Genomic DNA, 16,190 nt, shown 5'->3' with positions numbered 1-16,190 from the left:
TCTTTTTACACTTAGATGGTAATTGCATTTTCACAAAGGAACAGCTTATTTCTATTTCCATTGTTTTCTTTATTGGTTACAACTACAAAGTAACTGTTTTTTTGACAAAAGATGTTTGACTGAATACCAAAAGACAAAACCAACATTACATCCAAAAATGTTGATTTTTTTTTTCCGTATGATTATAAATCTCTGAATCTGACTTCCACAGGGCAAAGTGGAAGTGGAGGCAGGAAAAGAGGGGATGAAGTTTGAAGCAGGACCATTCTCCTTCTATGGAATGCTGGCGCTCACCGTCTCACCAGGTGAACTCGCTGGCTGTATTGTCAGTGACTCACATATTTTTTTGCAGCTTTAGATTCATTTGAAGCTTTGTTGGTGACGAACTGACTATATTACAAAAGTATGAGTGAAAGAATGTTTAGGACCCGCCATTATTGACTTCCTGTCTATTTGAATAATCGCCGACCTTATTTTCAACAAACAGTCATTCGTGATCCAGCCTTTGTCAGTCAAAATTTAAAAAGCATTTTGGACCAGTGACCCTCCCGCAGTGACGATAGTAGCGATGCCCTCACTCCTCTCAGTTCATTCACAAACCTCTCAACTATTCCCCAACCCGTTGCCACCATTTTGATCAGTAGATAGGAAACGAGAGACACCTACTGGTGAAAATGAAAATGTCCTCCTGTGTGCAATCTCAATTCGAAGTTTATATCTTTATGATTCTTCTTCATTCCCTCTTTCAATCAGTCTCACCGATTGCAGCCGACGTGTCCGTTTTAAGCAGAATTATTTGCTGTTGATTTGACCTCCGTGTGCATAACATGTATACTAGGATACTTACCTTTCTTTACTTCTCTGTTCCCCTTCTTTTCTCTGCCCTCCCCTCCTCCCAAAGTCCCACTGTCACTTTCTCGAACATTTGTCAATAGGGCCGATTCATTAGCTGGATCACCAGGTACAGTATACGTTTCTCTACTCATACCCATCTTCACATTGAATGCTCAGCTACTTGCTAACCTTGACTTTTTATGTGCTTTATGTTTTGTTTAACACTACCCGATTTAGGAGCGTAAATAGATTTCCTCATGTTTCGGGGTTACTTCGTAAAAGGTGATGGAGTGTATGTTGAGAAATTGGTTGCACGTGAATGACACATCCAATGCATGTAAATGAAAACGAAGGGACACGGCGCAAAGAAAAAAAACGACTGTTACGCCCTCATCCTCTCAGCCATTATTCAAGGGGGCTGAATGGTGCTGGAGACTGGAGGCCCCACACTCCGCCCTCTCCCTCTCGCCCCTAACCTTTAACCCCCTGACTGCAAAAACAAGACCTAAAGCTACAGCCCCCTGCTGGACACCACTGTGCGCACATACGCAGGAGAAGCACGTACACATATGTTCACTTGCACAGACTGCGTGCATAAGATCTGTCATAGCCGGAAACGTCACTGAGTACATATCTTTCGCTTTTTTTTTTTTCGTTCCGGGCCTGACTGCCACACATTGATGTTGGTCTGGCTTTCACATACACATCTATTGTGTGTGTGTGTGTGTTTTAAATACTTTTTGGGGGTTTTAAATAAGGACCTGACCCCTGCTGCTTTTTGAAAGTGGAGTAGTAATCTGCAAGACTTCACATGCCAGGTCTTTGGCCCACTGTGCTTGGCCTGCACACACACTCACACACACACACACACACGCACACACACACACAAATGCTATTTGTGAGTCTCATAGACACCGACTTATTCCATTGTTGGATTACATACATTCCAGTCAGCATCGTAACATTGGTTTTAGCCAAGCTGTTTTCACTTTGTTGTGTGTGATTTTCACTAGGCTTCTTTAAGTAGTGGAAAATATAATCTGCCTTTAATTAAAAAAAAAAAAAAAAGAGAGAGAACAAGTACTTTCTATGGAGTGGCGCAGACAAGCTGCCTCATTGAAACTCACCAACTCATGAAATATTTTCAATATCATCAGTGTCTTGGAACTATCTTCACATGATGGTAAAGTGCAATTTTGATTTAAATACACCACCATTGAATGTTAAAGTAGTCGGGAAGAGGGAAGTTAAATATGTCAAAAACAAAAGTATGTGCCCACATACACGCATAGCTACACAAATAGATAATGATAGAATGACAGTAAGTCGTTCAATAAATTGATTTCTACAATGATCCAGAGGTATTGTCCCGTGCGGTTGTCATATTTATGAATGACAAGGTTTTGCCAGGTTGTTTCCATCTGAAGCTAAAATTGACTTTTGGGACAATTTGGTGGGCCGTGACTTAGAAATTTGGACTGGTATGTGGAGTTAATGTAATTGCGCAAAAAAGCACCCTTGTGGCCAAGGGCCATCGGGCCACCGTTAATGTCGTGTTCAGCTGAGGCCACCAAAGTGGACTCTCTCAGCGCTTCGACTGTGCCTACAAATTCTCTCCAATAATGTTATGAACAGAATTGGTGACCAAGGACAGGCTCGGTGGAGTCCAACCTTCACTGGAAACAATTTCAATTTACTGCCAGCAATGCAGACCAAAGTCTGACACCAGACATATAAAGAGTGAACAACTCTTATCCATCTCTCTTTCTCTCTCTCTGTGCTTTTATAAAATAAGACATCCCTGAGGGTGTTTGTTACCTTGCTCAAGGGCACTCATTTCTTTCTGTATTTGTTCCATTGCAGTATTTGGATCTATTAATTGGACCAAAGACTTTCCTCAGTAATTTTTGTCTAAATTTAAACTTTGTGCTAAATATTATATGTGTGTGTGTGTGTGTGTGTGTGTGTGTGTGTGTGTATATATATATATATATATATATATATATATATATTCAGTTTGAAATGCAAGTGCGCAAAAACTAGAAAATGGTTTTAGTACACTCTTCTGTGTCCAAGCAATGTCTGTGCTCTGTGCTTGTTTTGTATAGTGGGTGTATTTTTGTGCAAAATTCATACTTGATAACTTCTCTCCCAGAGAATAAATCTCCACCGCGGCCGTTTGGACTGAACTACTCGGACTCTCAGAACAGGAGCGATCGAATAGATGTCATCACTCCGACTTTGGGCAGCAGCAACAATCAGCTGAACTCCTTCCTGCAGATCTACGTGCCTGACTACTCTGTCCGAGCGTGCTCAGACCTGTACTTTATCAAGGTGAGCAGAAGGGACTGCCACCTGTGTGCCCGTTGCTTGATCGAAGTGAATCCCACTCGTCGAGTGCAGGAGTCTCCAGCAGCTCGCTCACAAACGGCTGCTGTTCGAGAGGAGCTCACCAAAAGGCTCCAAGAATTTCATTGAGTGTTTGAGTGGACTCGAGTTCCAACAAGTTGTCTCTTTCTTTGCCCCGTGATTGACTTGCATCCAGTCCAAGGGTGTCGTCTAAAAGCTTTCTGAAAGTTCTCATTTCTCCAGTGATTGAATTAATACAAATGTTGAAATATTAAATAGAGCTAAATTTTCTTTGAAAACTTGTACATAATCTGAATTGTACGTACAAAGGAGCATTCATAAGTTCAGGGTTTTTTTTAGTGTGTAGTTGAAAATAAATACAGTACAATATAAATACAAGTGAAAACATTTCATGTTGAAGAAATAACACATCAAACCAACAAAAGTGCTTGTTAACTTTTAGTGAGGAGGGGAGAAAGACATGGCTGATACCCCCCCACACACACACACAGATCATATTTACAATGTCAAGTCGTATTGTACTGTTTCACCACGTACAACAAAAATGATTTGCATTGGTTTTGAAAACTGCAAACTCCCTCTTGACAAAATCAATGTACCACTGAATAAGAAGTATAAGTCGAGCATGTGCCACTAGATGATGTAGGTGTCAGGAATGCACTGTCCTTCGCCACCTGTCAATCATGCCAAAATGAATCCCAAACTTCTTGCTCCGGCATGTAACCCCCTGGCTCTCTCCTCACCGTTGCCTAGGTAACACGGCAGCAGTACCAGAACGCCGTGATGGCGTCCCGCATGGACAAGACGCCGCAGTCCACAGACAGCGAGTTCACCAAGATTGAGCTGACGCTGAACGAGCTGGAGACCCCCATCACGCTCCCCGGCACTGCCGGCCACACCCCGACTGTGACTGTAGCCTTGGCCAACGAGGCTTCCCACCTTCTCAACCAGCAGCACAATTGCGTGGCCGTGAGCAGGAGCAACCACAGCGCGCACAACGAGTGGCCCATCTAGCCCCGCGCTCAGCACGGTGGAGGCCCGGACCCTACGCCTTTCTGCCTGAAGGACGCACGGTGCAGTCGTGTAGCTAGAGATGAGGGAACACGGGGGGAGCGTGGGCAGGCACAGTGCACCCACTCAGTTGGTTGGTAAGGCCCCTCCCAAAAGGAGAGGTGGTGGGGGGGAGGTGGGGGTGGGCGTTCAGCACCCTCCCACAGTTGTTGGCAGCCCTATTCAACTACACGTTCTAAAGACGGTGCTGTGACTGAGATTCCTTTTGGGACGATTTGACACTTTCATCGCGGTAACTTGGACGAGAAGACAACAGACTGCACACACACTGTACTTTCCACTCAGGCCAAAGACCTTGGTCCCCTGTGCCACTTTTTTTTTTTTTAACACTGGACACACACATCCAAACAAATCTCACCTTTTGCATCTTTCAGGGAAACGCAATAGACATTTGATCCCATCAGCATGGACTCCAGAGAGCAATGGTTCGGCTCGGACTGCACCAAAAACCGCTTTGAGAGAAACCATTACGTACATCACAAACCAAGAATGTTTTCCTGTATTTATTTATTTTATAATATTGTGTATATATAAAGAGATGTATGTGTATGCTTGGAGACATGGTGTGAACTTAACGTGGCAATGACGCATGCACAAAATCATACCAGAGAGGACATGCTACATACTGTATATGGAGCTAAACATCCATTGGTGTATATGGGGGGGCGGGGGGGGGGGGGGGCGAAGGTCTTTTACAGATACAGTATGTATATTTACAGATTGTCTTATTTTTACTATTGTGTACTCAAATTTGGGCTTTTTCACCTTTAAAAAAATCACACTATTGCCTTTAAGAAAACAAATCATAACCTTAATTATTTTTAACAAAGTGCAATGAAAAGAGATTTATTTAAGAGATGATTAATAATAATACAAAAAAAATGACTATTGTAAATGGACAGATATATTTGTATGTGTGCTCTGTATATGTATGTTTGCGTTTGAAAGATGCTAAACCCAACATCCACATGCAAATTTCCCTTAATGTCTAATTGGAGGCCTCTCATGAGCGTGATCTCAGACAAGCCTGCTCGACATCTGAGTGTGAGCTCTGATGCATTGTGGGAACATGAAAGCGCCATCACCAGCGCCAATGCGCATGGGAGTTAAGTCTTGTAACAGAGTGTTTTTGTTTTTTGCCAATTTTACATTTAATCAAACTTGACTATTGCACAGTATTAATGACCTTGTCTCATAGGTTGAGTGGTATCAACATCCCAAGAAGAAACCTCAATGCAAAATATGTTCACAGACAACACACAACATTTCTTATCCATTCCGTAGATTTGTTTCCTGTTGTTTGTCTCCTTTTTACATGACACTCCAGAACCAAGCCTGATCTGAGTTCACCAAGGCTTTTTTTTTTTTTTGACAGCAGTGAATGTGAGAAAAATGTTGTGGCGGCTATCACAATGCAAACATAATCCATGATGAATAACTCTTTAGTTACATTAAAACTGTTATTTCGCATCTGCCGTGGCTGCCATTAAAAGTTTTACGTTGATGGTTTCACTTTTATGCTTCAACTTTACATCGACTTCTCCCACAGTTATTCAGTTTTTATTTTTTCTTCATTGTCCCACTCAGGCAAATATTGTCTTACCTCCATCTTGAAAAGAAAACCTCACAATTTCACCTCTAGAAATGCTGTACCGCCCAACACAACGTAGCACATCATTGTGAAGTGGAATACAAATGTTTTCAAGGACTTAAGCAAATATAAATATGATAATCATATGTGCTGTGCATCTCTATTCAGCCGCCTGTACTCTGAAGCCCCTAAATCCACTCAACAATGGGTGGGGGGGGGGGGGGCACTCGTCGAGGAAAAGTGTTTCAATTCAATTCTCCCAGGACCTTTGACGGCGGAGTAAAAAAAGTAATCTTCAAAATAAATGCTCAGTAAAGAGCAGACACCTGAGAAGTCTACTTAAGTTCAATAATTGTTATTATCAAATTTTGTCACTTCCTATCACTGATTTTAACTGCTCAACAATAGATTGAGAAGAATAAAAAAAATTCACGTGCATTTACTGTTTGATACCGCTGTGAGGCGCTGTTTCTCCTGTTAAAAATATCTAACTCCTGTTTCCCGTTTGCTGGGCTTCAAGAGTGTCCCTGTTGCGTAACCACACAAACGAGTACTGTACTGTACAGGCACGTGCGCGTGCGCACGCATACACTTTTCAGATGTTGACACGCGGAAAATGAGAACTCTAAAATAAATTTGACTGTCGAACGCAAAATTTTCTTCCCAGTCAAATACTTGGCGGCATTATGTGTATGTGTGTGTGTGTGTGTGTGTGTGTCAATAGTTTTTTCATCCTGGAGGCAGGCGGTCTTGTCCCTTGAGGCAGTTGAAAAAGAGTGAATGATTAATGGCAACAGTGAGAGCCGGTTTCAGGATAAAACCATTCGATAGTGTAATCTGCTTGAAAAGTTCGCAGAATGGATTGCCTCTGAGAAATAAATTGCATAATATTGCCCATGTACTTCCACAATCAGTCAGAGACTGTTAGCAATAGCATTTGCTTCATAAAAAGAGAGAAAAATAAGAAATACTGGTACCATAGGTGTATCGTTCTTTTTCTAATTCACGAGTTTTAACACATTAGTTGTTGTTTTTTTTCATCTGGTTACATTGTTTTACATACAAGCTCTTGCTGACCAAAATGTTCCTGGCATATAAATTTGCTGAAATGGTAATTAATTTATTGCTTCTTGTTTTTGCATCTTAAAAGCTGCTATTCAAGTAAAAATAGTGTATAACTGGAAAGCAATACTATTTCTTAAAAATGTGGAATGAAGAATGTTTTTTATTTTGTGGCTTTGGGAGGCACACAATGTGGACGGAATAAAGTATAAATGGTGTTCTCAACCTTTTTGAAATTGAGAGCGACTTCGCGGGGATTGATTGAGGCAAAGGGATACCAGTTGAATACACATTTCTGAAATAACAGATTTGCTGGAATTACCTTGAAGAATGTTAGTAATAATTAATGTGTTTACATTTTTAGATGATGATTACAACATCCCTCGGAAAATCCCAATGTGCCGTTACTAGAAAGCTATTTTAAGAACAGGCCCACGGGCTACCCATCTGGTTCTGTATTCCACCCCACCTGCCCATGCTTCTGTCCACATTCCAAAACTTGCATGCTAGGTTAGCTGAAGACTACGGTCGTCTAAATTGTCCATAATTGTGAAAGAGAGTGACTGGCAACCAATCCAGCGTGTAACCTGCCTCTCATCCAAAACCAGTTGGGATTGGCTCCAGATCCAGAGGCATTAGCCTGTTGCGCACCCCCCCCCACCCCCAAAAAAGGATGGGTTGACAATGCAATGACTTGTCAAATAACGGCAACAACAATTATATTAAGAATCAGATTCGGTTAGATTTTGAATCTTGTACTGGATGCCGTTAGATTGCATGGACGTACCAAATTGAGTGGCCAGTGAGTGTATATGAACTTGGGGCTAAAGAAAATAACACAAAACTATGAAAAACTATCTTTATTATACATTTGTAGGTCATTTCCCTCAGTGTACAAATTGCAGAAGCATGAGTACATACAAGGGGTATGCATAAAAATGAAAGATAACCGTAGTTTGGAAAACGAGAGATGACAGTGACAACACACCCTACTAACAAGGATGCATTCAGGGCATCATGGCAGGAGAAAAAAAAATCTCCATTCATGCATTGACTTCAGTTCACTAAAATTGTCAATTGGCTCAAAGCCTGTGTGGTGTGTTACAAAAATTAAGAAACAATGGTAAGAAACCACTTATACCTCTATAAACAGAAACCCTTTTCAAACACAAGCTTAGAAAAATAAAAATGAGCCAAAAAGTTGATTATAATTAACATTTAGTTACAGCTTTTAACAATGTTATTCACAATTTTCCTTCATTTTTTCTTTTTTTTGTAGTTCCAGCTTGGGTAAACAGTTTTGTTCTGTGTAAACTGCAATGAATACATTTCCAAAATGCTTACACTTAAAACAAAACAAAAAATAAAACGAGGTCTCTTCTCATGTGCATATGTTAAAGTTACGCAAACAAATGTGCCAAGTTCAAGACACAGTTAAACGCTAAAGTACAAATATTCATTTTGTAAAAATGATTATAATAAATAAAATAAAGGGGAAAAAAAAGATACTGATTTGTTGTTTCCTAAAGTTGTATTTTTTTTTTAAGGTTCTGTCATAAGTACCGGTGTATGTTTGCATGTCTGAATCGCAAAAAGGCAAGAGACAGATCTTGCAAAGTCAACAAAAAGAAAGCAAATAATTGGCACTGTTCCAAGAGAGCCTTTGACTTCCGTTTGAACCGTTTGGTCTCTGCATAAACACAAACAGCTTAAGAAATCCCAGGATGTTTTGCATTTGCTTTGCATATGGAGGCCCATTGCAGCAAACTGTCCCAAAAAAAAAAAAAAAAATAAATGCAACACTCAAGTTTTGTTTTCCTATAAAAATACTGTCTCTTGGCTTCTTCAGCTGTCTCCACCTGACAGTTATTTCCAGAAGCACGACTTCACTGTTGTCATAGCGATTATCAGCCTGTTGTACATTATACTGTGTTCTCAGTGTTGCTTGGTAACCATATAACGAGTCAACGGCCACCTGAACACTGCAACGTCCTTTAGCAATTCTTCATGTCAGTTTCACCCATAATGCATTTTATGGCAGGCAGAAACAAGACGTCATAAATGTCATGGAAATCAAACAAACAAACAAAAAAACCCCACACTTTGTTCCCATTTTGCTTAAACAAACAAACAAACAAAAAAATCAATTGTGATCAATTCGATTGAAGACCCTCTTCACACAGGATGCTGATACACGTGTGTGTCATGCATGAAGCCAGCTTATCCGAGGCATTAAGGCCTAAAAAAGTCACGTTATACCTCAGTGGAGGAGTGTCTTCCGTCTAGTGACGACAATGGTAAATTTGAATCAAATCGATTTGGAACGAAAAATAAAATGCCTTCTTTTTTTAAAGAAGGTGTCATGCATGCAGCTGTGTGACGGTCGTGTGATCCTGTTTGTCTGCTGGTCTGTCACACTTTAAAATGTCACGGACTGACACACACGCACACGCACACCGCACACGCACACACACACACGGTGAAGTATTTCCCACCTTGCCTCAAAACAGAAAACCTCAAAATGACTAAAATTTCATTCCTCCTCTTCCTCCTCCTCCTCCTCGTCATCGTCCTCATCGTGGCAGTGGGTGATCTCCTGCGGGGTTTGAGGGAATAGGTTGGGAGGCTTGATCTCGCTGAAGGAGCGGGTCAGCTGGTTGCGTTTGCACTCCAGTTCTTTGCAGTCACTGCAGTGGTTGCGGTTGCGCGTGGCCAGCGGCGACTCAGCGTCGATGTCCACGTGCGCGTGCTCCACCGTCGATTCGTGGGGCATCTGAGAACCAGATGAACAAAAACGGGGGCTTGAATAGTTTCTGCTAAAAATATGCACCAGCAGTTATTCCTCCACCGATTTTTAGTGAGTTGTGACGGCAGATGTCATTCATTCATCACGTGTGCCGTGGGAAATTATACAAACCCAATACCAATGAAGTTGAAATGATGTGTTGAACACAAATAAAAATAGAATACATTGGCTGGCAACCAGTTCAGGGTGGTTTCTCAACACCTGTGAATCTGCGGGACAGCTGGCTGGAGACCTCAGAGGATTACAACATCAACATGCCAAAGCAGACGCCTTGTCGCGATGCCCTGCAAGATTGTGAAACTACCAGCGTCTGGAGGAGAAAAAAAAGCATTGGTGCCAAAGCTATTGGCCCTCCAGGATGCTACCACTCACAGGGAGCGTGCACTTGTCCGTGCCGCTGACAGCCCAACCGCATTATTTGCGCTGCCGAGTGTGGAGGACGTCGACTGAGCCCAGCTCCAGTGCCATGTCCATCAAGATGGCTGACGGCAAGACGGCAGATGTCCTGTAGGGTCAGGTGTCTCCATGCTGGACTTGGCAATAAAGGCGCTACAGTTCTAAAGGTCCAGCCATGTTCATGGCAATCCTCTCCATCGGCACTGGAAGAACCCGGTGGGAACCTGGGCCATCCTCCAGATCCTCATCCCTCATTAGCCGAGGCCACAGGTGCTTCAGCTGATCCACGGTTCGTGAGGGGCTGGCCACCTTGGTGCAGCCAAGACCCTTCACTGTTCGTCTTCACTTCCGGTTTTATAAGTCTGGAGGTCATGAAGATGTGGAGCTCTATGTGCACCGTTGTTCACCTCCCAAAAAGGATTGATCCTATGCCCCAATACCAGATAGGGGCACCCATGGAGCGGTGAGTGTTGCCACCGTGGCCCTTTCCCTTTTTATGTCCTAGTCGGAATGGACTACTTCACTAGGTGGCCAGAGGCTCCTGCCATTCCGGACCAGAGCGGCGCCGCCACCGCTGAATATCTGTCAACGTCATGTTTAGTCGGTTTGGTGCACCAGAGGAGCAGCATCGTGACCAGGGATGGAACTTTGAGGCCCAGGTCTTTGGAGAGGTCTGCTGATGGCTGGGCATCTGTAAGACCCGCACGGCACCTCAGCAAGCTCAGAGTGACAGACTGGTAGCGCGATGAAACCATTAGTTGGCCACCCAGCTTGCTATTCGGACCAGCCCCATCCGCGAACAGCAGGACTGGGACCTCCATCTACCTGGTTCTCTGGGCGTATCGGACAGCTGTCCAGGAGTCGAACTAAATGCACTCCCGCAGCCCTCATGTTCGGGCAGGAGCTCTACACACCTGTGGATCAGATGTGTGGACCTCCACCAGAGGCAGAGGTGGAGGTCGAACCTGGTTTGAACTACTTCGGCAGGCTGCGAGATCGTCTTTGGAAGTGCACGACGTGGCTTGCCAGACGCTTGGTGAGGCCGGAATCTGTCAAAAGAGGGCATACAGCTCCCATTGTTGAGGGAGGACTTTGTCGCTGGTGCACAGGTACGGGTCTACAGTCCGCTGAAGAGGAGGGCGATGTCTCCCAAGCTGATGAACCACTTGGGCAGAACACTGCACCATCCTGGAGAAACATGGTGCATCGTGTGCATCTACAAAGGAGAAACCTTCACTGGGACTGACTGGCCCATTATATCAAGAGTGGGGGAGGCCAGGCTGGTGGACCAGCTTCTGGCTGTTCAGCCTTCCCCTGCGCCGGCCACGTGACCGACCCGGCGGCCTTTTTGGCTTCCGGAGACTTTGCAAGACTTTGTTGAGGACATTTGAGTTGCTGAGGACAGCTGCCTGCTACGTGGGGGCAACGTAGGGATGGTAAAGCCATACACTTCCCAGCATGCTTAGTTAGTTGGACACATTTGTATCAAGTCAAAGGTTGCTCGGTATTTGTTTTGCCATAAGTATGTATGCAACAAGGAATCAAACTATAGGCTTGGACGATGGAAGTTTTTAATTAATACTCCATATCATTGGGAGCGTCTGGCGGAATCCCCTGTCAGAAGGAGTTTCAACTCCCACCTCCGACAGAGCTTTTCCCATGTTCCGGGGGAGACGGGGGACATTGAGTCCGAGTGGACCATGTTCCGTGCCTCTATTGTTGAGGCGGCCAATCTGAGTTGTGGCCGTAAGGTGGTTGGTGCCTGTCGTGGCGGCAACCCTCGTACTTGCTGGTGGACACCAGCAGTAAGGGATGCCGTCAAGCTGAAGAAGGAGTCCTATCGAGCCTTTATGGCCTGTGGGACCCCAGAGGCAGCTGACGGGTATCGACTGGCCAAGCGGAACGCAGCTTCGGTGGTCGCCGAGGCAAAAACCCGAGCGTGGGAAGAGTTCGGTGAGGCCATGGAAGCCGACTTCCGGACGGCTTCGAGGAAATTCTGGTCCACCATCCGACGTCTCAGGAGGGGGAAGCAGTGCACCACTAACACTGTGTACAGTGGGGATGGGGCACTGCTGACTTCGACTCGGGACGTTGTGAACCGGTGGGCAGTGTACTTCGAAGACCTCCTCAACTCCACCAACACGTCTTCCTTGGAGGAAGCAGAGTCTGAGGACCCTGAGGTGGGCTCTCCTATCTCTGTGGTTGAAGTCACCGATGTGGTTAAAAAGCTCCTCGGTGGCAGGGCCCCAGGGGTGGATGAGGTCCGCCCGGAGTTCCTCAAGGCTCTGGATGTTGTGGGGCTGTCCTGGTTGACACGCCTCTGCAACATCGCGTGGTCAACGGGGAGAGTGCCTCTGGATTGGCAGACCGGGGTGGTAGTCCCTCTTTTTAAAAAGGGGGACCGGAGGGTGTGTTCCAACTACAGAGGGATCACACTCCTCAGCCTCCCTGGTAAGGTCTATTCAGGGGTGCTGGAGAGGAGGGTCCGTCAGGAAGTCGAGCCTCAGATTGAGGAGGAGCAGTGTGGTTTTCGTCCCGGCCGTGGAACAGTGGACCAGCTCTACACCCTTAGCAGGGTCCTCGAGGGTATGTGGGAATTCGCCCAACCAGTCTACATGTGTTTTGTGGACTTGGAGAAGGCGTTTGACCGTGTCCCTCGGGGAGTTCTGTGGGGGGTGCTTCGTGGGTATGGGGTACCGAACCCCCTGATATGGGCTATTCGGTCACTATACCACCAATGTCAGAGTTTGGTTCGCATTGCCGGCAGTAAGTCGGAATCGTTTCCAGTGAGGGTGGGACTCCGCCAAGGCTGCCCTTTGTCGCCGATTCTGTTCATAATCTTTATGGACAGAATTTCTAGGCGCAGCCGAAGCGTTGAGGGCGTCCGTTTTGGTGGCCTCAGTATTGCATCCCTGCTTTTTGCAGATGATGTGCTGCTGTTGGCTCCTTCAAACGGGGCTCTCCAACTCTCACTGGAGCGTTTCGCAGCCGAGTGTGAAGCGGTTGGGATGAAAATCAGCACCTCCAAATCTGAAACCATGGTCCTCAGTCGGAAAAGGGTGGAGTGCCCCCTACGGGTCGGGGGAGAGATCTTGCCCCAAGTGGAGGAGTTTAAGTATCTTGGGGTCTTGTTCACGAGTGAGGGCAGGAGGGAGCGAGAGATCGACAGGCGGATCGGTGCAGCGTCTGCTGTGATGCGGACGTTGTATCGGTCTGTCGTGGTGAAGAAGGAGCTGAGCCAAAGGGCGAAGCTCTCAATTTACCGGTCGATCTACGTTCCAACCCTCATCTATGGTCACGAGCTATGGGTCGTGACCGAAAGAACGAGATCCCGGATACAAGCGGCCGAAATGAGTTTTCTCCGCAGGGTGTCTGGGCTCTCCCTTAGAGATAAGGTGAGAAGCTCGGTCATCCGGGAGGGGCTCAGAGTCGAGCCGCTTCTCCTCCACATCGAGAGGAGCCAGATGAGGTGGCTTGGGCATCTGATTCGGATGCCTCCTGAACGCCTCCCTGGTGAGGTGTTCCGGGCATGTCCCACCGGGAGGAGACCCCGAGGAAGACCCAGGACACGCTGGAGTGACTATGTCCCCCAGCTGGCCTGGGAACGCCTCGGGGTCCCCCGGGGAGAGCTGGAAGAAGTAGCTAGGGAGAGGGAAGTCTGGGCTTCCCTGCTAAAGCTGTTGCCCCCGCGACCCGGCCCCGGATAAGCGGTAGAAGATGGATGGATGGATGGATGGACTCCATATCATGTCGTCATATGATCACACAGCACTACGATGGCACAGGAAGGAGTCACATGTGGCTCACCTCCAATTGTGAACATGCATCTTCGAGGAACAATTTCATTGTTAGTTAGAAATGACATCAGAGAGGTAGAAGGTGCAAAGTAATGTGAACAGAAGGGTTCAGGTGGAGTTTAAGGATACTGCAGTTTTTAAGAATTCTGGGCCGGGGGCCAGTTTAGTAGCAGGGCTCAGTACCAATCCCTATAGTCAACTGAAATGAACTGCGTGGAAACGTGTCAAGCTAGTCTCAGGTCACGGTTAAATGAGCCCAAACTGCCACAAGAGCTAACCTGCAAAGGTGTTTGTTTTCATTCACCGAAACGTCTTGTCGCATCTCTGTACTCACAAGGACGTGTGCGGCTCTGAAGAGGTAGCTGAATGGATAGTAGAGCAGGTTGATGAAGGAAGCTGCGTAGAGATCTGCGTAGCGCATCACTTGGGAGGCGAACAGAGTCTGCCTGGAGCCGCTGCGGAAAAGGCTACCCATCATGCCGTAGCACATGTCCATGTCATGTGTGACTTTCTGAAGACAAGAAGAATTTGAAGAAAAAAAAAAACATGGTCCTGCTTGTTATTTTTGTTTCATTTTTAAGTTTGGAGAAGGCAAGGATAGGTCACAGAGATAGGAGTTGTCCAATGCAAGACATAAAAATGCATATTGTATATATCCTTAATACAAACTCCCATTCCAATTAAGATAAGATAAGATAAGATATCCTTTATTTGTCCCACACTGGGGAAATTTACAGCCTCCAGAAGCAAGAATGTAGGCAGAAAGAAGAAAAAACAAACAAACACCGTTCAATTAAGTGCAATATAAATACAAAATGGATAAATCGCAGTGCTATTTACAGTTGTTTTCCACATCATTTAATTATTATTAATATTACTGTTGCTATTTTTTATTCAGCAGCCTGACAGCAGTTGGTAGGAACGTGCGTCGGTATCTCTCCTTCTTGCAGCGCGGGTGTAACAGTCTCTGGCTGAAGGAGCTACCTAGTGCTGTCAGGGCGGGCTGGAGAGGGCGGGAGGGACTGTCCATCATAGCTTTTAGCTTAGTTAGCATCTTAATTCCCACAAAATTGGCACATTGTGTAAAATGTCAATAAAACCAGAATACAATCACTTTGAATTTTTTTTTTCAACTGAATACACTACAAAGACAAGCTATGTCACATTCAAACCGATAAGTTATCGTTTTTGTTTTGCAAGCCAATGACAGACTTAGGGGCAACTGTCATTAGATTTCTTTACATGTCGAGCTTAGAAATGATTGGTATGAAAATATCAATTGTAATAACCACTTTACGTCTGTGTACAATATCGTGTTACATCAATGCCGTAAGAACGAAACTCAGTCGTAAACCGAGGATCCCCTGCACGGTATCTCTGCTGGTGTGTATGCGGTTATTCATTAATCGTGAGAATCCGCACACAGATAAACAAACTGTGGGGAGCGCCATCAGAACAAAGATAAATCACACACACCCAACAAACATACTCCACATGTGACAGCATGTGGACAGGCCCTGTCCTCTTGTGTCATTATGGAAACCGAGGTGATTAACGCTGTACCTTGACTCTTCTCTGGAGAGTGCTGATATCGGGCCTCTCGTTGCTGCTGCTGTCCAAATGTCTGCGGGAGAACCATGACACGATTCAGGTCGGTGACAAAGGGCAGGTGCTGTCATATCAGTTTGCTAAAGAGGCTGACGCCTTGTTATAAATAACATGCTCGGCGCTCCTTTAGACTCTACACTCTTGACCCCACGGACCTCAGAATGCACATGCCCACACACAAACGGACATAGTTTGAAAGAGTTCAATTTCTTACTTGTAGAGTTCTGCCAAGAAAATGTCCAGACCTTGCAGTTCCTCAAACAAAGCTGAGAGAAAAAAAATTTATCAGCATCACCGATTGTGTGCATGAACGTGACATTAACTGAGTCATGTGCCAAATCTGATCCAAGCCACTCATTGCAATGTTACGCTGGGTTAGGCCTGGTAGATTTCCTTTCAACTGAGAGAAATGTGTGCAACAATGTTCATAATGTTTGTTTTTCTCGCAGCCTCACAACTCTTGTCGGTCCACACGTGCAGCTCCTGGGCAAGCTCAGGTATGACCAGGAAAGTCCTCCAGCCTTGGCGTTTCTTGGACTTGAGTATGTCTCCAAAGATATGGTCCCCGATGTACACAATGTCTTTGCCTTTGGCCCCAAGCAGGTCACACACGATGTCTGAGGAGCCTGCGGTGAAGTATTATGACATCACACAG

At 45.3% G+C, this 16,190-nt stretch overlaps 2 protein-coding genes across 4 annotated transcripts in view; one reads left to right on the top strand and one right to left on the bottom strand.

Annotated features, from left to right (window-relative positions):
• The window catches only part of cnnm2b (cyclin and CBS domain divalent metal cation transport mediator 2b), a 37,054-nt gene extending 32,131 nt beyond the window's left edge, over window positions 1–4,923 (top strand). Inside the window, exons 5-8 of the mRNA XM_086120819.1 lie at window positions 212–305; window positions 902–961; window positions 2,990–3,168; window positions 3,958–4,923. Of these exons, the coding sequence (XP_085976945.1) occupies window positions 212–305; window positions 902–961; window positions 2,990–3,168; window positions 3,958–4,218 (594 nt within the window). The 3' untranslated portion in view covers window positions 4,219–4,923. The remainder of the gene's footprint in view (window positions 1–211; window positions 306–901; window positions 962–2,989; window positions 3,169–3,957) is intronic.
• Window positions 4,924–7,773: 2,850 nt separating this feature from the next.
• Window positions 7,774–16,190, bottom strand: part of nt5c2b (5'-nucleotidase, cytosolic IIb) — a 31,646-nt gene continuing 23,229 nt past the window's right edge. For all 3 annotated transcript variants that reach the window (XM_086119477.1, XM_086119476.1, XM_086119478.1), the window contains 5 exons: window positions 15,991–16,161; window positions 15,750–15,801; window positions 15,491–15,551; window positions 14,262–14,438; window positions 7,774–9,701 (listed from right to left, as the gene is read on the bottom strand). In XM_086119477.1, the coding sequence (XP_085975603.1) occupies window positions 9,462–9,701; window positions 14,262–14,438; window positions 15,491–15,551; window positions 15,750–15,801; window positions 15,991–16,161 (701 nt within the window). In that variant the 3' untranslated portion in view covers window positions 7,774–9,461. The remainder of the gene's footprint in view (window positions 9,702–14,261; window positions 14,439–15,490; window positions 15,552–15,749; window positions 15,802–15,990; window positions 16,162–16,190) is intronic.

Source organism: Hippocampus guttulatus, chromosome 9, assembly GCF_054856545.1.
Source record: "Hippocampus guttulatus isolate MCC_2025c chromosome 9, RoL_Hgut_1.0, whole genome shotgun sequence".
Taxonomy (NCBI): Eukaryota; Metazoa; Chordata; class Actinopteri; order Syngnathiformes; family Syngnathidae; genus Hippocampus; species Hippocampus guttulatus.
Note: the sequence above shows the minus strand (reverse complement) of the source record. Positions and strands in the feature narration are given on the sequence as shown.